Source organism: Odocoileus virginianus, chromosome 34 (assembly GCF_023699985.2).
Source record: "Odocoileus virginianus isolate 20LAN1187 ecotype Illinois chromosome 34, Ovbor_1.2, whole genome shotgun sequence".
In the NCBI taxonomy this organism is placed as follows: Eukaryota; Metazoa; Chordata; class Mammalia; order Artiodactyla; family Cervidae; genus Odocoileus; species Odocoileus virginianus.
In genome coordinates this window covers 1-22,103 of record NC_069707.1, presented here as the reverse complement: position 1 = coordinate 22,103, position 22,103 = coordinate 1, and the positions used below count along the sequence as shown (strand labels likewise).

At 42.0% G+C, this 22,103-nt stretch overlaps 1 protein-coding gene and 1 pseudogene across 2 annotated transcripts; both read right to left on the bottom strand.

Moving 5' to 3' along the window:
* Positions 1-622: 622 nt before the first annotated feature.
* PDCD2 (programmed cell death 2) lies at positions 623-9,889 on the bottom strand. Of its 2 annotated transcripts, XM_020889878.2 has the most exons (6): positions 9,558-9,889; positions 8,743-8,985; positions 8,249-8,380; positions 6,836-6,939; positions 5,357-5,470; positions 623-4,155 (listed from the first exon to the last, which is right to left on the bottom strand). In XM_020889878.2, exons 1-6 carry the CDS (start codon positions 9,838-9,840, stop codon positions 3,997-3,999), a joined length of 1,035 nt encoding a protein of 344 aa, XP_020745537.1. In that variant the 5' UTR covers positions 9,841-9,889; the 3' UTR covers positions 623-3,996. The 2 variants fall into 2 exon arrangements, with proteins under 2 accessions (XP_020745537.1, XP_070317499.1); XM_070461398.1 differs by lacking the exon at positions 5,357-5,470.
* A 2,252-nt stretch (positions 9,890-12,141) lies between these two features.
* LOC110135060 (DNA-directed RNA polymerase II subunit GRINL1A pseudogene) lies at positions 12,142-13,268 on the bottom strand (annotated as a pseudogene).
* Between the last annotated feature and the right edge of the window lie 8,835 nt (positions 13,269-22,103).

The following is a 22,103-nucleotide window of genomic DNA, read 5'->3' as shown; positions in this document are numbered from 1 at the left end:
TACAGACTGGTGTCTCCTCAGCTCTCCTGTTCAGATTCTTTCCCTTGGGGGTGGTTTTCTCCATATATGGAGAATACAGTAAAGCATATGTTTGATTTTATAGCCTCCTTTTTGTAGTCACTATATCATACACATATTTGCATGACAGACATACTTCCATGACATGGAACTCAGTGGTGTCATATCTCTTACATACCTTTATGTATTTAACCATCTCCTGAATTATAATCATTTACGTTATCTGTGGTGTTTCACTATTATAAACAGTGCAGCAGAGAACATCCTTTCATGTGTACTTGTGGTGAGTACAGGTGTTTCTGTAACAACATTCCTAGGAGTCACTGTATTAAAGAAGTTATACATCCTAGGTTTTAATAGATCCATACCAGATTATAGTCCAGAAGAAGTCATTAGTGATGTCAGTAATGTATGAATTCATCAGAAAGACATCATTCCAATAGTATCTCCTTCTATCCAAGAAAGAATTGTCTCCTCACATGTAGGTCTTCTCTTAGGTTCTTCAGTAAAATTTCATAATTATTTTATTTAGGGCTTTTACATTTCATAAAAGTTAATTCCTAAGTATTTTATAGTTTCTTATTAATGGTATTTTTCAGAATACTTTAAAATTATTGATATATTTATTTCCAATCACTTGACTGTTACAGTTGTGAAATGCAGCACACACAGGAAACCCAATACACGTTTCGCATAACATATTCCAGAGGCAGACACCCCAGCAGCCACCACCCTGAACCTTGCAAAACATCCCAGAAGCTCATTATGGTTCAGTCCAGACACACACTCCCATAACCATTATCCTTTTAATCACCAAACACCAATATTGATTCGTCTTCCATTTTAATAAGCTGGTACGTTTTTATGTCTGTTTTATTCCTGGAGTCCCCCGCCATCTCACTGAAGGAAACTTTCAGGCTTGTTTGGCTGGTGGCGTCCTGCAGTCCGCGTGCCCCTGGTTCTGTGTCCTGCAGGTGCGTGGCTGCATCTGAAGGCTTGATCCCTTTGTAGAGACTGTCATAGTGGTTTTAGGAACTGAATGTCTGATTGTCTCCTCATTGATCCATTAATTCATTAGGTTGTAAAAGATGAAATTTTAATCACTTTATCATTACTTGTTGGAAAATTTTTTTATAGTGATATACTTCACATAGCAGGGTAAGTGCTTACTTCTTTAAAACTTCTCAAGATAAAAATGCCTCATGAAAAAAAAAAAATGCCTCATGAGTTCATATTAATACATGCAGTCCAGACTATAGGGCTTTTAGTCAGCTTCGTATTTTTTTTAAATTCATGAATCAGCCACAGGTATGCATGTGTCCCCCCATCAGCTCTGTATTAAGTATTTTATGCTGAGAACCCTTAATTGTTAAAGACACATGGGATGATGAGTTAGAATAACAGAGTACTACCACCAGTATGATTATCAAAAGCACTGAAACGTTTCTTCACTAAAATCTCTGAATTGTTGAAGGCCGAGACCCGCACTCATATCTAACGTAAGGAGAGGTGGATGCTCTGCTCTCTGCAGTGGGGTAAGCTGCCTGGTCAGGCGGCGGCCAGGCCAAGCCAAGGTTTGGGGGGATGGTGGAGCACGTGGTTTGGCAGTTTGTATCCTCTGCAGGAGCAGTTGCTGTGTCTTGCATCAATCATTTCATGGTCAACATTAAGATTTTTAAATGTGTCTTCACATTTCTAGAGACAACTGAGTTACTTTTTTAATCTAAGTTTTAAAATTTTTTAGTTATTTCAACTAGTTGCTTTTTTTGGACATGGCTGCCAAGTCAGTGCTGTGATTTGAATGTCTGTGTCCAAGTGGAAATGCCCTGTGAACTCACTGTCATCTCCAGACTGTGGCAGGAATATACACCTAAAGGATAGCTTGGCTGATTACCACACACACGCCTGCAAGAATGTCTATGTAGACATCCAGGGATGTCTCCAAATAGACCACAGTGAATTCACTTAAAAAGTCCTTAGCAGTCAGGGTGCTGTCCTGTTTTGGCACTTATATCTGAGTTACAGTTTGGACTATGAAGGTCCCACTAGATGAGTTCTCCAGTGAGCTTCCAGCTAAGTGTGTGACTCTTGCCATATTGTCTCAGTAGCCACAGGCTATGTCCCCTTAATTATGGGTGATTGTCACTGACTCCTAGCTTCAGTACTGTTAACGCTGTCCTCTCCCTCTGAAACTTGCATTTAACAATCTCTCCATGGGATTCCATACTGCAGTTTCCCATACAGTGCTACATGTAACTGTTTTATATATGCATCTTTGTATGAATTACATACTCACACACACCTGGTGGCTCAAGACGGTAAGGAATCAGCCAGCAATGTGGGAGACCTGGGTCTGATCCTAGGGTTGGGAAGATACCCTGGAGAAAGGGATGGCTACCCACTCCAATATTCTTACCTGAAGAATTTCATGGACAGGAGCCTGGCAGGCTACAGTACATGGGGTTGCAGAGTCGGACATGACTGAGCAACTAATACCACTACAGCAGAACACTACTATACATATGATACCGAGTAAAAGGCTAGGACTTCCTGATATAAAGGTATAATGAAGTGATCAAGTCAGTGATGTTACGCCATTCTAAGTTGTTTGTGGCAGCAGTGCATTTCAGGGTTAGCAGGGCCGTTAACCAGAATTAGCTGTTGGTCTGCAAGCAGTGATTGACAGCGATGTCTCTTCAGGTTTGCCTTAGTGCTGGGCAGGCTTCACTGCTGCTAAGAGAACTGGGAATTATCTCACTGGAAGTGCATATTGCTTGGGGTGGGAAGGAGCCTTAGCACTGACTTAGGAACCACTTGTGTAAACAGAATATCCCTCATCTGAAAGCCTCTTCAGGGCCTCCCTTAGGCCCAACAGTCTCTGAGGCCCAACCCAGAGAAATTTCAGTGGTTGATTCCAAATCATTACTTGGGTTTACCTGCCACATGGGCAGTGCTATGAGACAGGCAGATGGAAAGAGACCATCACTCTTGCCTTTCAGTCTGCGGTCTGTAAGTAGTGCCACTGGCTGACTAAGGTCAGTTTTGAGGTAGAGCTTTTCAAAGTCAGCTCTTCTGATCACAAATCTGCTTGTTTTTCTGATCCTGCTAACTGTTGCTTTCAGAATTAGTGGGTATCCCATTCATCATGCTAATTAGTGACTGATTAGTGATTAGTGAATGGTTTTCCAGGCAAGAGTACTGGAGTGGGATGCCATTTCCTTCTTCAGGGGATCATCCCAACCCAGGGATCAAATCCAGGTCTCCCACATTGCAGGCAGACACTTTACCATCTGAGCCACCAGGGAAGTCCAATTATTGAATGGGGTTCAGAATTTTCTCACATTCTGGGCTTCCATGTAAACTGGAGCCTGTGACAATCACCTGATTATTATACATGTCTCCTGGGGTTTTACCCAAATATTTTTCTCTTAAATTTTGCAAATTTTAGGGGGAAAATGCTGTGAATGATAGTTTGACTTAATTAGGCACCTAATCCACTTTTATTGTAAAAAGAAATATAAGTACAAAGATCTTAGTTCTTTTTAAATATGGCAAAAGTAAAAAATTAATTTTAAATATAAGTAAAAAGTTCTTGGTTCCACTGTTGAGTTCACAACTAGTATCTTTCCAATTTTTTGATACACATACACATGTATATTTTTACAAAAACTTCACACTATGAATACCATCTATCATGGTATTATAGATGGTATGGTATTATAGATGATACTGTGTATTTTATTTGATCTGCATATAGGTCTGTATCATTAAGATCGTAGCCTCCTGCTAGACAGATACACCAGAATTTATTGAATTCCCTGCCACTGGACACTTTTGTCTAGCATTCAGACAATGTAAACAACACCTAAAACATCTTTGTGTATCCCTGGTATGACTGTTTCCTTAGGATAAAGTTCTAGAAATGGAACTGCAAGGTAGAAGAGATGATGAATATTTTAAGGCTTTACACCATTGTCTTTAGGCTGCATCTGTTATATCCTGCTTCCAAACAAACTCCTCTGCATAGCCAGTGCCCAGTTCGCAGCTTTCAGCACAGGTGAAGACAGCCAGGACGCCCCAGTCGACGCTCCTGCCCAGTCTGTCCGCCTTCAGGTAGTTGAGCAGCTGAGGCATGACCTGAGAAAAGGGTGGCACAGTCAGAGCCCTCCTTGAAGGCGAGGCACACACACAGTTTTCAACAGACCAGATCTTCCCTGCCAGAGCGACTGTAGGGACCCTGATCACTCAGCTCTCAGTCTCCACATTCTACAGCAAGGTTGCAGACATGACACTGGTAACTTACTAACAATCTAAAAATACTTTGCAGCTCTGTGTTTCTTTAAAGCCCCTCTTTATATCTGGTGTCCTTTTATCTGAGAAAGAAGTTCCCAAGTATAAGACTGGCTGATCTGTTGAACTTGGCTGTTAACCTAATTATTTTTTAATAATAATAATGCCACAAAAATAGGGCAGAGGCTTCTATTTGGGCAACTTTTATTTTGTGCTATTACAACCTGAATAGCAGATGCCGTTACTATGACTCTGAAGAAACACTACCGTAGTAGAATACAAAAAGACAATCTACTGACGTATTTGTTTAGACTAGAAAGGAGTCTGAGGAGTCCGTGGTCTCCTGGGAATGAGTCCGAGGCAGCACTGCCACCAATACTATCAGACTACCGTACACCAAGGACCAGTCTGTTTGGGGTCAGTCCTCAAATTACCCTTTCAACCGTAAGAAACAACTATGACTTCATAATGTTAGTGAATTGACAGTTCAAGAGTTGTTTCCACCCAACCTAAATGGATTCTGATGCTAATCATCTTTTTTCGGCAAGAAAAATTTTATCTTAATGATTACATTCATTTGTTCTAACAAATCCACAAACCAAGACCAAACAGAGCAAGGGTTCTAAAACACTCCTCTCATAAAGATTGAAGCTACATCATTTTAAATTATAAAGGTAACAACAGAGGCACTAAAAATAAAGATATAACCACACTGGGAAGGAAGGGATGGTCCAGGTGGCGTAAGTGACATTTAAATCCTCACTACTACAGAAGTCAGTCAACAGATAATGTCTAAAAACTAGTAAACTGATAAATCTCAGAAAAAGCAAACAAATTAGAGGCAGAAATAACTTCCAGATTAACCAGTAAAGGATAATTCCCTCCTTGGAACATACTGTAAGGTGGTGCAGAAACTACTAATTGTTCCTAAAGGGCATCTTCTATACATAGTACCCCTAGGAACTCTTGCACATAAATTACTTTGGCAAAATCTTTTAATATTTAATAGGGTAAATATATACTAAAATATTCCTTTTTAAGATCTTACCTGGAATTCAAATAATCTCTTAGCACCACAGGGGCAATCTGGAATATCCTTTTCTTGAGGGATATTTTTACCGGAGATCCAGAGCGGGGCAATCCCTCTGCCGTATCTGAGAATCTAAAATCAATTATGATCCACTTAAATCACCAGCATCTCATGTGATCTGAGGATCATCTCCAGAAACTTTGTACATACTCTGACAATTGATGAAATGCTCATCTGAAAACCAGTTTCCTGTCTGCCCCTCCCCCACTCCCTGGCGGATACACACTGGGCACCATTAATGCCTCAGTATCGTCAAAGTGATGCTTTCACCTCATCTGATTCAGGTTATCAAAAGTATTTTTCTTAGATGACTATGATTAGAATGAATTCTATGGCTATTTTGTGAAGAGACTAACAATAATTCTATTTCCCCATTACCAGGTTGTGAATATAAAATGCAACCCAATGCCTCTGCTTACCTTCACACAGATAAGGAAACTTAGTTGCCAAAATACCAAGTGAGACACACTGTTTTAAATACAACAGAAGTAAATTTCACTATAATAAGATCTTATGTAACAACTGAGTGATGTTCCTAGATGCTTCTTGTTAAAAAAGAAATAGGCATTGCTAAAATCCATCTTCTCAGTATTGAGGACCTACAGCTATTCTTCCTATAAGCCCCTTAGTATTTATTTGCTCTAGTGACTGACTTATGGGAATTCTGCAGAGTCTTTAGTGGTTTCTATTTATGGTGAGGGAAATTAAGGGAATAAAGTTAATGGAAGAAAACAGGCAAAGGGAAACATTTGCTGAACACTTACTATAAGTCTATAATCTACCTTAATCCTCCAAACCACTCTTTTTTCCTCCCTACACTGTAGATACAACTACATCAGAAGGCCAAAATGTAACTCAAGGAGCCAGGAATCCTCACAACACCAAAACCCATTATTCTTTTGACAAAGCCAGTGATTTCTCTACTAATGTGTCAGGTTAATTTTTATAAATCAAAGGTCCCTGCTGGAAAAATGCGCAAAAATTTCCTTTCTGTCTTGCCATTAGTGTCTAAACTCCATGTGTTACAGGCAACAAAAGATGTTTCTCTCTGATTGCTGACGGTTTTAGAAAATGACTATATGATACACAATGTAGCTTTTAGTCTTCCCATAACTATTAAAAGGATCAGCACTGCAAACACCTTTCCCTATGGATCCCCTGTGAAGGAATCCTACAGACAAGAGACTAACTTTATTAGAAAGAGTTACTTCTACACAGGTGTGGTGTTTTTTTTTTTTTTTTTTAAGGGAGGCGGGGTGTGGCGCACACCGTGGCTTTTGGGATCTTAGTCCTCCAACCAGGGATCGAACCTGGGCCCTCAATAGTGGGAGTGCAGAGTCCTAACAACCAAACCACCAGGGAATTTCCACCTCAAGATTCACACCCGGACACCACTTCAAAAGAACAGAAGAAGGAGCTATATGAGTTCCATTTTACCTGTTCTGGTTCAAGGGATATTTTAGTCTTAAACTTCTGGAAAATTTTATCTTCCTTAGATTCATGTTTTGCCATGGATTCCAAGTCTTCCTCATGTGCTTCACCTGAAAAATCATCAACATTACTATTATGTCAGCAGGAATAACCCACATGTCTTGACAATAAACACATGCCAAGGAAAGCCAGTTTTTAAGCAACCAACTTAGTGTTAAATCAGACACTGAAGGCCTGATGTTTTTGCAGGGTTTTCCTGTTTTGGTTTATTAACATCTGTGCTTTAAAACTACCTGACTTTCCAGGTACTCCATGAAGCATTATTATTCTGCTGGTTCTTTTAAAGAGCTTTTCCTTGAACCTTCAAATTAAGAATAGACTCCAAGTCCCAGGTTCAGGACTGCTGTACTCAGCACTGAAAAGGATATTCCCAAATCACGAGTCCTTCTAATTCCTACTGTCCTTCACTTGTCTGAACTCTTATTTACATTTTTTTTTCCTGCCCCATTTCTCCTTTCCCAGCTGGTACACTCATTCTGTCATCACAGGCTCACTGGACCTGTCAGCTCACACTTTCACTCTCACCTCTGGAATCCCAGCTACCTGAATCACCCTGTCCTGAACAGGCAAGACTCGTTGTAACTCAGAGGGTATTTCTGATATCCTGCATGTGAACTATAAGCCAGTAAGCTGACATTCTAATGTAAAATTTAATTTAGATTCTAAAAATCTACATTCTGTGGTGAAGAGATCAAGTTCTAAATTCAGCAAGATGTGAGCTCAAACTCCAGTTCTAAAACTTAACTGTCGTCAGTTATATGCCCAAACAAGTTATACCCAGAACCTCAAATTCCTTACTGCAAAATGAGGTACTGCTTTCAATGTATTGTTCTGGTGGGAAAATCTCAGTGAGATCATGCACAGAAGGCCCATGGTATGAGCTGTACAACAGAGAATGTGCTGGAGAAATGCTGGCTCCTACGGAGTCTCAGCACAGGCACTGCTCTAGCACGTGACCATCGTGAAGTAACTGACAGAATCATGGATCTGAAACTTGCCAGGTAAGAGGGCGCCTGCCACCCACCAAACACTGCAAGGGACTCTCATGTACACCATCTCAGTTTGGAGAAACAAATCTTGGAACCAGATAAACTTTCCAAGTTTCCAGCATCTTGTGCAGTCCCACCCAACTGACCAACTGGAATACACCCTGCGACACTTCATAGCAATCAAAATATAAGTTATATATACCAAGGAGGGAAGTACAGAAAGGCTATCTTCAAATGAGGCAGTATTTGAAAAGTACAGGTTGAAGCCTCCCAAGTGAGTTGTTCAGTGCGTCTCTTCTTGGCATATCGAGCCTTTTCTTTCAAGTATTATATTCACTCACTTGAATGAGTTTTGAAACAGATTCCTTACCCATGCCTCCTATAATTTCTGATTCATTATCTCGTTCCACAACTTCAGGCATAATCTCATCTTCTGTTTCTATTACAATTTCAAATTCTGGAAAAAGGAAGTTGTGATCTGGAACTGTATTGTCCAAATTATCTGAAACAAAAAAGGTAACTAGCATCATTAGTGATCATTTAGTTTTGAAAATCAAATAATTTCCTTTTTCTGAAATGTATTCCGTGTTATAACAGTTTTCCTTAGAAACTAACATATGTAGCTCTGGCATTTTAGATTATGATTCATACATTAAATGACTATATTAAAGCATGGTTGGGATGTGAGTGGGTGAGAACTCACAGCTCCTTCTTCATAAAGGTGTTTATGGCACTAGTTAACCAAAATTCTGAAAATTATTACACCTTTTCTAATGTTAACCTTTATCCTCAAAACGAAAGATCTGGCCTATAGACACAAGGAAACTGAGCTGATATTTCAAAATAAAAAAAGAATTGACTGACCTGTCTGCGCACAAGCCTGCTTATGTCCTAATCGCCAATCCAGACTCTGATGCTCCTTACTGCAGTAATGTGCCTTGTGACATCTGGAGCATCTTTTGGGGCCTGAACAGCCACAAACTCTGCAGAGATGTGCACCAGACTTGAGCTGGAGATACACAGACTCTCCTGTCTCTGACGGAGGATCCTCAGAAGGTGGCTCATAGGAGTAGAAGTCATTTCTTCTGGGCAGCTGATTTCTGAAAACTAAGGGGACAGAAGGAGAACTGTTAATGAATGATTTAAATAAAACAATACAGCAATTCAAGTATTTGGAGCCTTCACACTAGACTGAAAAAGACATTCATTTTTTAAAAAGAAAAACTGAAGACAGTTTTCCCTTGCAAAGAGCTTATTTTTTGGAAACGGAGAAAAGAATGAGAAACTTCTACAGTTCACACAACTAAGTACGCTCTCACAGTTTATTCAAATTAACAAGAATAATAGGTAAAGTCAGACTACAGAAACATGAAAAACCTGTTGAGATCCACCTTTCCGAAAAGTGACGATTTCTATTACCTGAAAGTAACCTACCACACCTATTACCTACTAATTAACCAGAAGGCTGGCGGCTAGGAGTGAGCGAACACGCGGGACGCCCCCACCCCCGCAAGTGTTCGCGGGGTTCCAGGGGGGAGAGGCCGGCGGGGTACGGGGGAGACCGGGCGGTTTCCGTGGGGGAGAAGCCGGCGGGGTTCCGGGTGGGAGAGGCCGGTGGGGTACGGGAGAGGCCGGGTGGCTTCTGGGGTCCGACCCCGAGCAGAGGCCGCGCCACTCACCGCGCAGGCCGCAGCAGCACGGTGGCGTCCGGCAGCAGAAGAGGAAGAGACAGCGGTGGAAGGCGTCGGCGCGGCCTGGCAGCGGCGCGTACACCTGCAGCAGGAAGGCCATCGGGCGGCCACACAGCGGGCAGGCCAGCTCCGGAGGCCCGGGCAGCCCAGCCGCACTCAGCCACGCCGGCCGGCCGCCCACCTTGCTGGGGAACTGCTCGCTGCGCAGCCGCCACGATGGCGCCGCCTCCACGAAGCCCAGCTCCGCCGGCCCAGCGCTTGGAGACGCCATGGGGTGGGGTGCAGGCTAGTCATACCGCAGAACCACCGCCGCCGCCGGAAGTCGGCGCCGGAAATGCGGACGGCGGGCCAGACGTGATTGGATGACAGCGCAGAGCGGGCGGGGCCACGGGGGGACCGGATTGGGCCGGCTCACTTATTCCCGGTTTCCGGTCCTTGCCTGGGGCTAAACTGTAAATGTCAGGTGTCTTGTTAAGTTTAGTTCAGTGGCTCAGTCGGTCCGACTCCTTGCGACCCCATGGACTGCAGCACGTCAGGATTGCCTGTCCATCACCAACTCCTGGAGATTGCTCAAACTCATGTCTATCGAGTTCGTGATGCCATCCAATCATCTCATCCTCTGTCGTCCCCTTCTCCTCCTGCCTTCAATCTTTCCCAGCCTTAGGGTCTTTTCCAATGAGTCAGTTCTTCGCATCAGGTGACCAGAGTATTGGAGCTTCAGCTTCAGCATCAGTTCTTCCAATGAATATTCAGGACTGATTTCCTTTCGGATTGACTGGTTTGATATCCTTGTTGTCCAAGGGACTCTCAAAAGTCTTCTCCAATACTACAGTTCCAAAGCATCAATTCTTTGGCGCCCAGGTTTCTTTATAGTCCACTCTCACATCCATACATGATTACTGGAAAACCATAGCTTTGACTAGACAGACCTTTCTTGGCAAAGTAATGTGTCTGCTTTTTAATATGCTGTCTAGGTTGGTCGTAACTTTTCTTCCAAGGCACAAGTCTTTTAATTTCATGGCTGCAGTCACCATCTGCAGTGATTTTAGAGTCCCCTGCCCCCCCCCCCCCCCAAATGAAGTCTGTCACTGTTTTCACTGTTTCCCCATCTATTTGTCATGAAGTGATGGGACTGAATGCCATGACCTTAGTTTTCTGAATGTTGAGTTTTAACCAATTTTTTCACTCTCCTCTTTCAGTCTCACCAAGAAGCTCTGTAGTTCTTAGGGTGACAATATACAGCCTTGACATACTCCTTTCCCAATATTACCTAGGAACCTGGAATGTTAGCTCCATGAAAGACTAGAGATCTCTTCAGGAAAATTAGAGATACCAAGGAAACATTTCATGCATAGATGGGCACAATGAAGAACAGAAGTGGTATGGATCTAACAGAAGCAGGAGATATTAAGATGAGGTGGCAAGAATACACAGAAGAACTGTACAAAAAGGTCTTAATGACTGGGATAATCATGGTGGTGTAATCACTTGCATACAGGCAGACATACTGGAGTCTGAAGTCAAGTGGGCCTTAGGAAGCATTGTTTTGAACAAAGCTAGTGGAGTTGATGGAATTCCAGCTGAGCTATTCCAAATCTTAAAAGATGATGCTGTTAAGTGCTGCACTCAATATGCCAGCAAATTTGGAAAACTCAGCAGTGGCCACAGGACTGGAAAAGGTCTGTTTTTATTCCAACCCCAAAGATGAGAAATGCCAAAGAACCTTCAAACTATGGGACTGAACTCCTTAATACCTCTATACATATAACTGTAAATATCTCTACACATCTAGATACAAAGATCTCTATACATATAATTAGAAAGGTCTCTATACATATGATTGTAATGATCTATATAACCATAAATATCTATATACATGTTGATATATTAAACGCTTCAAGACCTTAAGCCATCATTCATTTGTTGGAGACCTGCTTACACAGTGAATAATGCAAGCAACAATTTATTAAATAGAACACGTCATATTGCTAGAACATAATAAGATCATACTATAACAGAGAGAGATAGAAAGCATAAACAATTTTAAACCAAAGAGAACACATCAAAGCAATGATTAGTATAATTACTTGAAATCTGGTCACAATAAACCATCAAGTCCATAGGGGAGCCAGCTGAAGAAGTTAAATTCTGGAAGGTTTCAGTTATAGAGGAAAAGGTAAATGTTTTATCTTTGTTTACAAAGGTATACTTTATCAGTGCATTGATACATATTTGTCGATACCTTGTATCAACCTATACATACTCCTTTGAACTCATGTAGCCTGTTTCATCTTCAGTGTTCCAAACATAGCCCTCTGATCTGTTCCAACTTTTTTTTTTACTGCCAAAATTTAATCTAGTGTCATTAAACACAATATTCAAATATTCAACTTTTCAAGCACATGAAAGTTATCATCTGAAAGTGGGCTATTTTTATAGTTTCCTTAGTGTAACTTTACAAAATTCTTTTTCTCAACAATGTCTGACACTGATCTTGATACTTGTTAGGCAGCCTGATGTAAGATGACATCTCAACAGGCAGAGATTTAGGAGATGATCTGAACACCCATCTTCAGAATTCATCCTAGGATGACTGATCATCATCTTCGTCCCTTACTTCTTGGTATTTCCTTGAAGACTCCCCTTCTGGATTACAGCTATGCATTTTAATATTTGGTCTTTCAGCTAGCTTCTGTGCTGCGAGCTAGGCTTGCATCTCCTCGTGACTCTGCTCCTGCTGTCTCTGCAGTACCAGCGACCCCTCTATGGAGAGCAGCTGTGTCGGCAGGTGGTGCCGCGGCAGAAGCGGGGCCGCTGTGATGTCATCGCGATGCTTCCTGTCCCAGCGCCGCCTCTCCTCTGAGGAGATGGGAGACCCTCTCCTCTGACAATCACTCGGTGAATCATGCGGCTGTGAAGGTAATACATTGGTTTTAAATTTATGTGGCGGGGGCATGGGATTTTTGGCTCGCATTTCCAGCAGTTCCATGCAATGAGGCTTCTTCTGCGGCCCAGTCCAGAGGCTGGCCAAGTTCTCAGGACTCTGGTTTCCTTCTGAGTCGTGTTCAGTGGGGTCCGCAATTGCGATCCTTTGTAATCTATCGATGAACAGGTTGTTTGAGCTGCCAGGATGATCCTCCACTTGACCTAAGGCACAATGCTGAGGGAGACCCTCACTAGCTTCAGATGAGGAAGGCGCTGGGGCTCTGCTGCTAGAAGTTGGGTGCTCACTCACTGTGTGTTCAGCCTCAGTTGCCTCAGCATCACCTCCGCGAGTCGGATGTGCCAGTCCCTGTTGTGAGGTTGTCTGAGGTGATGTGATGTTAGCTACAGAGGAACAGCCAGGAACTGGTGATGAAATATCAAGTATCTGGTCAGAATTCTGGGCCTTATCTCTGTCTCCGTCAACAACTGCAATCGCTTTTTGCCTCCCCTTACAGTCTAAGCTAACTGTCTAGGATAGTCTAGGATAAAAGAGTTCACTTCTTTCTCTAACTTCTTCACGTTCTGCAGTGGCACCTTTCAGTTTGGCGACAGCATCTGAGAGCTTTTTACCTTTATTGGGCAATTTGCAACTTAATTTTACGTTGCGCAAAAGTCTCTCCGGGCGCTTCAACATTTCCCGTAGCTCCGCCAAACTCTGCTGCCCCAAGTCCTCGGGAGTTTGGGGCTGGAAGCCGCGGGGCAGCGAGGACATTCTGCGGGGGCTGAGGCTGGCGAGGCCGTGGGCACTTGCTTCCTCGGCAGCCCCCGCAGCTGGCGCCAGTTACGCGGCCGGCGGGGACTCCGGCGAACGAGCAGGCGTCGCCATTTTCCCCAGTCTGTTGCAACTTTGTCCAGTCCTTTTTCTCAATTTTATAACAGAAGGATAGAAACTTCATGTATTTATATAGACCAGTAGAAGATACTAGGATGTCTTAGTCTAATGGGTTTCTTTGGTGGGGGTTGGGGGGGGGCTTAGAAACCATTTAAAATCTCAACCATTCTCCCTGCTTCATCATTTTCAGATTCCTTTGAGATGCAAAAAGCTTTGGAAGCAGTGTTTAATATAATCTGAATTTGCCAGGTATTTCTCATTCTGAGTAAATGCAGATCTGAGAGGTAGAATTTGATGGGTACAAAAAGAAAAAAATCTTGAATGTAGGGACATTAGTAGAAATTGGGAAAGGCATGCGACCAGAGCGCAATCACAGTGGGTCAACTCCACCTCCATCACAAATGTGAACAAGCTTATCTTGATAATAACATTCATAATGGAGGAGTTAAAGTGTTATCATGAAAAATTTTTTACAAAAAGGACAGAGGAAAAGTTTTCATGGTAGAATACACCTTTCAAAGAGCCTGTAAATTTCAGATAAATGTTTCATTATTTGAAATTTAGTTTATTACTTAGTTACAGACTGTTCAAAGAAATGTAGATCAACCTTCTGATTCACAAATCTGATTCACACTCAACAGAACTTAGCTCCAATCATTGTAGCTAATCTAAAAAATACTGAGCTACAGATCTGACAAGAAACATTCACTGTCACACATGGAATACCACAATTGTCTTCACATATTGCCTACTTAGTTCATAGTCCATATAAACTCATACTGTGGTAATTGATTCAAATTTGAAACCAAGCTTTATTGGAAGGAAGTGGTTTGCCTACCAGCAGTGTAGAAGGTTTGCCTTTTCTCCAGGCCATCTCCAACATTTGTTGTCACCAATGCTCGACAGGAATATAGTAGGCATTTCAATTTATTTGTCAAAATAATGGTTATTTTATTTGGAATATAGTTCATTTCCCATGTTGTCTTTGTTGCAGGTATACAGCAACCAGATTAAGGTATACATTTGTTCCTCAAAAAGTGAAAGTGTTAGTCATTTAGTCGTGTCTGACCCTTTGTGACCCCATGGACTGCAACACCCCAGGCTTCCCTGTCCTTCACTATCCCCTGGAGTTTGCTCAAACTTATGTCCATTGAGTCCGTGATGCCATCCAACCATCTCATCCTCTGTCATCCCCTTCTCCTCCTGCCCTCAGTCTTTCCCAGCATCAAGGTCTTTTCCAATGAGTCAGCTCTTCACATCTGGTGGCCAAAGTATTGGAGCTTCAGCATCAGTCATTCCAATGAATACTCAGGGTTGATTTCCTTTAGGGTTGACTGGTTTGATCTCCTTGCTGTTCAAGGCGGTTCTTTATTGCTAGTGCCACCTGGGAACCACAGTAGGCCCTGCCCGTGTCCCCACCAGGGATGAATCCCAGCAGGACATCAGAGCTCAGAGACTTCAGGGCACCCCTGCCCTCAGGACTGGTCTTTTTTCCAACCAGCTGCTTGTCAGAGGCCCAGGCACCCCAATCCTGACTCCAGCTTCCAAGACTGGAATTCTGGGACAACTTAGGGGTAAGAAAAACCCTCACAAACCTGTTCCTACTTGGGGGCTCAGTCAGTTCAGTTGCTCAGTTGTGTCTGACTCTTTGCGACCCCAGGGACTGCAGCACCCCAGGCTTCACTGTCCATCACCAGCTCCTGGGGCTTAGTCAAACTCATGTCTATCGAGTTGGTAACGCCATCCAGCTATCTCATCATCTGTTGTCGTCTTCTCCTCCTGTCTTCAATCTTTTCCATCAGGGAAAAGCATCAGGTGGCATAAAAGCTGCACCTGGCAGATCACTGAGAGCTGAGTGTTTCTAGTAGGTATGGGTGTGGGGATGAGGTGTGAACTTCCTACATCTGCAGGGCCTTTGCATTGCCTCTGGCCAGTCAGCTCCCCATGTCATTTTCCCAGGAAGCTGAGATTGAGGATTACCAGGGCAGAGGTCCTCCCCTTGTGTAACTTTCACTCTCACAGTGAGGAACCGGCCCCCACCATCTGCCGTTCATCTGCGTGTTGCTCCTTTCCAGATGACATGTGTAGAGGTTTCCGCTTTATTAGCTACTACGCCCTGGAAAGAACCCTGTAAAATCAAGTCCATTGTTTATGGAAGCTCCATTTTGCCTTTAGTCTACAGATTCTGTTCTTTTCCAATGTTAACTTAGCACTTTTTGCCCCATCCCCTACAGTGAGGTTTTTCTGTGTGTTTCTATTACAGTTACATGCAGTGTTACATTGTATATTCCCCTGCTACATCCAAAATAATGAAATCAGAGTAGATTTTGATTAACACCTTGGGCTACACAAATCTGTGGGCTTAGACAAATGCATAGTGACAGATATGCATCCTAAAGTGTCACATGGAACCCTTCAAACTCCCCTATCCCATCTTCTGCTTATCATCTGTGTAGCTTTGCCTTTCCCAGAATGTCATAGATGGGCATAGATGCCCACAATGTCATATTGTGGGCAGCTCCCTCAGAATGGATTCTTTCACTTAACACAATATATATGTAAGGTTTATCCTTGTGTTTCCAGGGTTGGTAGATCATTCTTTTCTATTGCTGAGCGGTATTGCGTTGCATGTGTATGGGAGGAAAAACAATTTTCCTCTACTCTTCTAGATTCTTAGTTGAGACGTCCCCCTTAAAAAAATAAAAGAAAATTATCAGGAGAAAACCAGACATTAAATAACATGTATTCCTCCTGTATAAAAGGGAGCAGAAAAACTGAGTTAGTTCCTGAAATATCCAAAGCCATCACCTTAAATGCCAACCTCAGAAACAAAAGAAAGACCTTGGGGAAGGGGGGAAGCTAATTATGACAGGTTATAATACAAACCATAGTGAAAAAGGGTATTATTGTTTGCAGATTTAAGTCAGGACTTCTCCTGTGATAAGAGTTACTTGAAATTTAATTATCTGCCTATTCCTGGTTCGGAGAGGGACATACCTATACAAATGGAGATTTCTCTATTGTAAATGAAGTTCCATATTCTTTCTTTATTTATTCATCTAGCAAGAGGCCTGCAGTGAGGATTTTACACCTTATTAGAAATATGAAACCTTAGAAATATCTTACTGTTTCTTTAATAGCCACAGCACTTATATGTTACCTGTTACAATGAGTCTAAATGTCTTTTTTGAAGTCAGTATAGACTAAGAGATTTCAAAGGTGTAATGAAGTATGATTTATATGATTCCTTATTAAAGGACTATAGAACTCTGTGTACATGAAGTGAATGGAAGTCAAACATGGTAATCAAGCCATATTCTTACTAGAGTGATGTGCTTCCATCCCACCATATTGTAGTTCACAGGTAAATCCTGCAATCACCTGGCTTCAAGAAATATTTCCTGCCTTCCAGAAAGAAACAGTGAGAAAGCCATGTCAAAATTGATGCTGTTTTTTTTTTTTTGATTTGCATTTTACCACAGGGCTTGGACAAAGAGGCCCTAACCGGGTTTTTACAGTACACTCCAAGACTTGCTCTAGCATGTTCTATGTATCAACAAGTTGCTGATTATTTTCAACAAATGACAATGATCAGCACTTTATATTTACTATTTGTTGCTTGAGCTAGAATAGTAGGCATCCTTTTAAGTGCATTACTTCATGCTGAAGTGGACATACCTGAAGTAGTACCATAATATGAACAAATTTATAATGTAGCCATCACATCCCATGAATTTGTAATAATTTTTAGTTATACCCATCATAACTGGAGGACTTGGAAACTGACTTGTCCCAGTAATAATTGGAATGTCTAGTATAACATTGCCTTGACTAAGTAATAGATGCTTTTGAGAACTTCTCCCGATATTCTTACTCCTGCTCCTGTCATGAAGAGTAGAAGCTGATGGCAGCAGTTCATGCAATATAGATTGATTCCTAGGTTGGTACAGCGGAGAAGGCAATGGCACCCCACTCCAGTCCTCTTGCCTGGAAAATCCCAGGGACCGAGGAGCCTAGCTCCTCGGTCCATGGGGTCGCTAAGAGTCAGACACGACTGAGCGACTTCACTTTCACGCATTGGAGAAGGAAATGGCAACCCACTCCAGTATTCTTGCCTGGGAAATCCCAGGGACGGGGGAGCCTGGTGGGCTGCCGTCGATGGGGTCACACAGAGTCGGACAGGACTGAAAGAACTTAGCAGCAGCAGGTTGGTACAGAATGTGCCTGCTTATGCAGGAGATGCAAGAGATGTGGGTTCAGTTCCTGGGTTGGGAAGATCCTCTGTAGGAGGCCCTGGCAACCCACTCCAGTATCCTTGCCTGGAGAATCTCATGGATAGGGGATCCTGGTAGGCTGCAGTCCACGGGGTCACAAAGAGTCAGACAGGACTGAAAGGACTTAGCACAGCACATGATTAGCTGTAATAGCTAAAATAATGTAGATGGCATGTAAAGAAGTGCCTGCAAGTGAAATTCAATATTTACAGATTTGAAACTTCGGAATTTTTTGCAGTATTTTACACCCATAATTATATGACTTCATAGTTGCAGAAGCTATATATATGAAGGACTGATTGTGTTATATTTATTTTGAGGGAAGGTTTATTTTCAAATGTGGTTTGAGATTAGTTCAGTTCAGTCACTCAGTCTTGTCTGACTCTTTGTGACCCCATGGACTGCAGCATGGCAGGCTTCCCTGTCTGTCACCAACTCCCGAAGCTTGCTCAAATTCATGTCCATTGAGTCGGTGATGCCATCCAACCATCTCATCCTCTGTCATCCCCTTCTCCTCCTGCCTTCAATCTTTCCCAGCATCAGGGTCTTTCCCAATGAGTCAGTTCTTCACATCAGGTTGCCAAAGTATTGGAGTTTCAGCTTCAGTAACAGTCCTTCCAATGTATATTCAAGACTGATCTCTTTTAGGATGGACTGGTGGAATCTCCTTGCAGTCCAAGGGACTCTCAAGAGTTTTCTCTAAGAAGCATCAATTCTTTGGTGCTCAGCTTTCTTTATAGTCCAACTCTCACATACATACATGACTACTGGAACAACCATAGCTTTGACTAGATGGATCTCTGGTGGCAAAGTAATGTCTGTTTTTTAATATTCTGTCTAGATTGGTCACAGCTTTACTTCCAAGGAGCAAGTGTCTTTTAATTTTATGACTGCAGCCACCATCTGCAGTGATTTTGGAGCCCAAGAAAATAAAGTCCACCACTGTTTCCCTTGTTTCTCCATCTATTTGACATGAAGTGATGGGACCGGATGCTATGATATTTGTTTCTTGCATGTTGCATTTTAAGCTGACTTTTTCACGCTCTTCTTTCACTTTCATCAAGAGGCTTTTCAGTTCCTCTTGGGTTTCTGTCCTAAGTGTGGTGTCATCTGCACCAGAACTTATTGATAGTTCTGGCCATCTTGCTTCCAGCTTATGCTTCTCCCAGCCCAGCATTTCTCATGATGTACTCTGCATATAAGTTAAATAAACAGGGTGACAGTATACAGCCTTGACATACTCTTTCCCCAATTTGGAACCAGTCTGTTGTTCCATGTCTGGCTCTAGCTGGTGTTTCTTGACCTGCATACAGATTTCTCAGGAGGCAAGTAAGGTGGTCTGGTATTCCCATCTCTTGAAGAATTTTCCACAATTTGTGGTGATCCACACAGTCAAAGGCTTTAGTGTAGTCAACGAAGCAGTAGTTTTTCTGTTAGTCTCTGGCTTTTTTTTTTTTTTATGATCCAGAGGATGTTGGCAATTTGATCTCTGATTCCTCTGCCTTTTCTAAATCCAGCCTGAACATCTGGGAGTTTTTGGTTCACGTCCTGTTGAAGTGTGGGTTGGAGAATTTTGAGCATTACTTTGCTAGTGTGTGAAATGAGTGCAATTGTGTGGTAGTTTGAACAGTCTTTGCCTTTCTTTGGGACTGGAATAAAAACCCATCTTTTCCTGTCCTCTGGCCACTGCTGAGTTTTCCAAATTTGCTGGCATATTGAGAGCAGCACTTTCACAGTATCATGTTTTAGGATTTGAAATAGGCCAGCTGGAATTCCATCACCTCCACTAGGTTTGTTTGTAGTGATGCTTCCAAAGTCCCACCTGACTTCACACTCCAGGATGTCAGACTCTAGGTGAGTGATCGCACCATCGTGGTTATCTGGGTCATAAAGAGCTTTTTTTCCAATAGTTCTTCTGTGTCTTCCTTCCACCTCTTCTTAATATCTTCTGCTCCTGTTAGGTCCATACCATGTGTGTCCTTTATAGTGCCCATCTTTGCATGAAATATTCCCTTGTATCTCTAATTTTCTTGAAGAGATCTCTAGTCTTTCCCATTCTATTATTTTCCTCTATTTATTTGTCTCTCCTTGCTATTACCTGGCATTCTGCATTCAGATGGATATATCTTTCCTTTTCTTCTTTGCCTTTTGCTTCTCTTCTTTTCTCAGCTATTTTTAAAGGCGCCTTCAGAAAACTATTTTGCCTGTTTGCATTTCTTTTTCTTGGGGATGGCCTTGATCACCGCCTCTTGTATAATGTTACAAATCTCTGTCCATTGTTCTTCAGGCACTTTGTCTATCAGATATAATCTGATTAGGGTCCTGTTTCATTCCTATGCATTTGCATAGTGCATTGTTATCATCAGTTGTTGAAAAAAGCATTGTTTCATTAATTGAATGTTGTCTGCCTTTGTGAAGTAGTGTTTTAGTCTATAAGTATGTGTACATTTTTGAGTGTTTCATCCAATTTCATTTAAATGCATATGTTTATGCTAGCATCACATTGTTTTATATGCTTTTGCTTTGGACTGAGTTAAGACATGGGGAAATGTGAGCCTCCAAGTTTGTTTCTCCTTTTTAGGGGTACATAGAAAGATAATATGACTGTTAGAATCAGCTTTTGTATTTTTTCCAAATTTTACTTGAGATCGCATTGAATCTGGAGATGTCTTTGTGCATTAATGTCCTATTAACTAAGTTAATTCATTCCAATACCATGGGATGTTTTCATATCTATTAAGGATTTCTTTCATTTATTTCAGTCATACTTTCTTCATTTTCTGTCTTATAGTCTTCTTTGTAGACTAAAGGTATTGAATATTCAAATTATATTGATATTTAAAATGGTAATCTGTTCTTAAATTCCTTTTGAAGTTATTCATCGGCCATGTATAAAACTAAGTGGATTCTGTGTACTCATATTTTCTTTTTGTAAATGTGTCATTTGACGAATGTCTGACTTAAACATGACTGCATAGAGATGATGTCAAATTTGTTACTGACTAGACTTGCTTTCATTTTGCATTTCCTATGTGGCTGCCTTTTATGTCTTTATTTTGGATTTTGGTAGAAATTGTAGTAGAACATTGAAAAATCTCAAAGATCAACCATGCCCTCCTTTTATAGGATGGTCATAATTAAAGATTTCCCTTGTCCATGAGGAGCATGACATTTGTACTGCCTGTTTTGTACAATGCATTGGATCATAGTGAAAAAGCTTGCTGTTAATCCCACATTTGTGATGACTGATATCACAATATAGAAATGGAGTAATCATGTGTTTATAATTACTTACATAACTGTTCTGCATTCGATTGCTAAGTTTTAATATTTATTACATACATTTGTTTAAATGTTAATTACTTGGATATGTGGGGTAGAGGTATTGTGGTGATGCAAGTGATCTAAACGGTGTTAAAACAGTTCTTACATTACTGTTACATGGTTAAAGCCTTTGTATCACAGCTAGAAATTTGACTCATGAGTCCTTTGATAAGGTTGTGATGTGGGTAAATGGTGGATGCTGCAGGTACGTGATTCAACAGGTAAGTGCTGAATTCGAAGGGGTGTTTAGAACACATCTTAAGGGGAGGCAAAATGGGGTGACGTTAACATAAGAGATGAGGTCTAGGGTAGAGACTACAGGATTCGGGTGAAAAATTAGATTTAATATCATGTTTAGGAGAATAGGCTAAGGTGCTAGGAAAAAGGAATGAGAATTTATGGATTGAGTTTTGGCAAAAGGACAGGATTTAGGGCCTGAATATAGGAAGAGGCTGAGTGTAATGGTCAGGTTCAGGTCAAGAGTTAAGGGCAGGGTCAGGGTCAGGGTTTGGGGTTAGGGGTTAGGGTCAGTCATTAGGGTCAGGGGTTAAGGTCAGGGGTCAAGAGTAAGGGTCAAAGGGCTAGGGTCAGGGGCTAGGGTTAGGGTTAAGGTCAGGGGTTATGGTTGGGGTTAGGGATTGGGTTAGGGTTAGGGTGAGGGTGAGGGTTAGGGTGAGGGTTAGGGTGAGGGTTAGGGTTAGGGAGGTTTAGGGTTAGGGTTAGGGTTAGGTTAGGGTTAGGGTTAGGGTTAGGGTTAGGGTTAGGGTTAGGGTTAGGGTTAGGGTTAGGGTTAGGGTTAGGGTTAGGGTTAGGGTTAGGGTTAGGGCTAGGGCTAGGGTTAGGGTTAGGGTTAGGGCTAGGGCTTAGGGCTAGGGTTAGGGTTAGGGTTAGGGTTAGGGTTAGGGTTAGGGTTTTAGGGTTAGGGTTAGGGTTAGGGTTAGGGTTAGGTTTAGGGTTAGGGTTTTAGGGTTAGGGTTAGGGTTAGGGTTAGGGTTAGGGTTAGGGTTAGGGTTAGGGTTAGGGTTAGGGTTAGGGTTAGGGTTAGGGTTAGGGTTAGGGTTAGGGTTTAGGGTTAGGGTTAGGGTTAGGGTTTAGGGGTTAGGGTTAGGGGTTAGGTTT

Excerpts from the sequence above, each read along its gene's own strand:
- PDCD2 (XM_020889878.2), bottom strand. The coding sequence starts at position 9,840 with ATGGCGTCTCCAAGCGCTGGGCCGGCGGAGCTGGGCTTCGTGGAGGCG. Across the intron at positions 8,986-9,557 it reads GTGCTGCTGCGGCCTGCGCG|TTTTCAGAAATCAGCTGCCC; the intron begins GTGAGTGGCGCG and ends CTGTCCCCTTAG. Across the intron at positions 4,156-5,356 it reads AGAGATTATTTGAATTCCAG|GTCATGCCTCAGCTGCTCAA; the intron begins GTAAGATCTTAA and ends CCCTTTTCTCAG.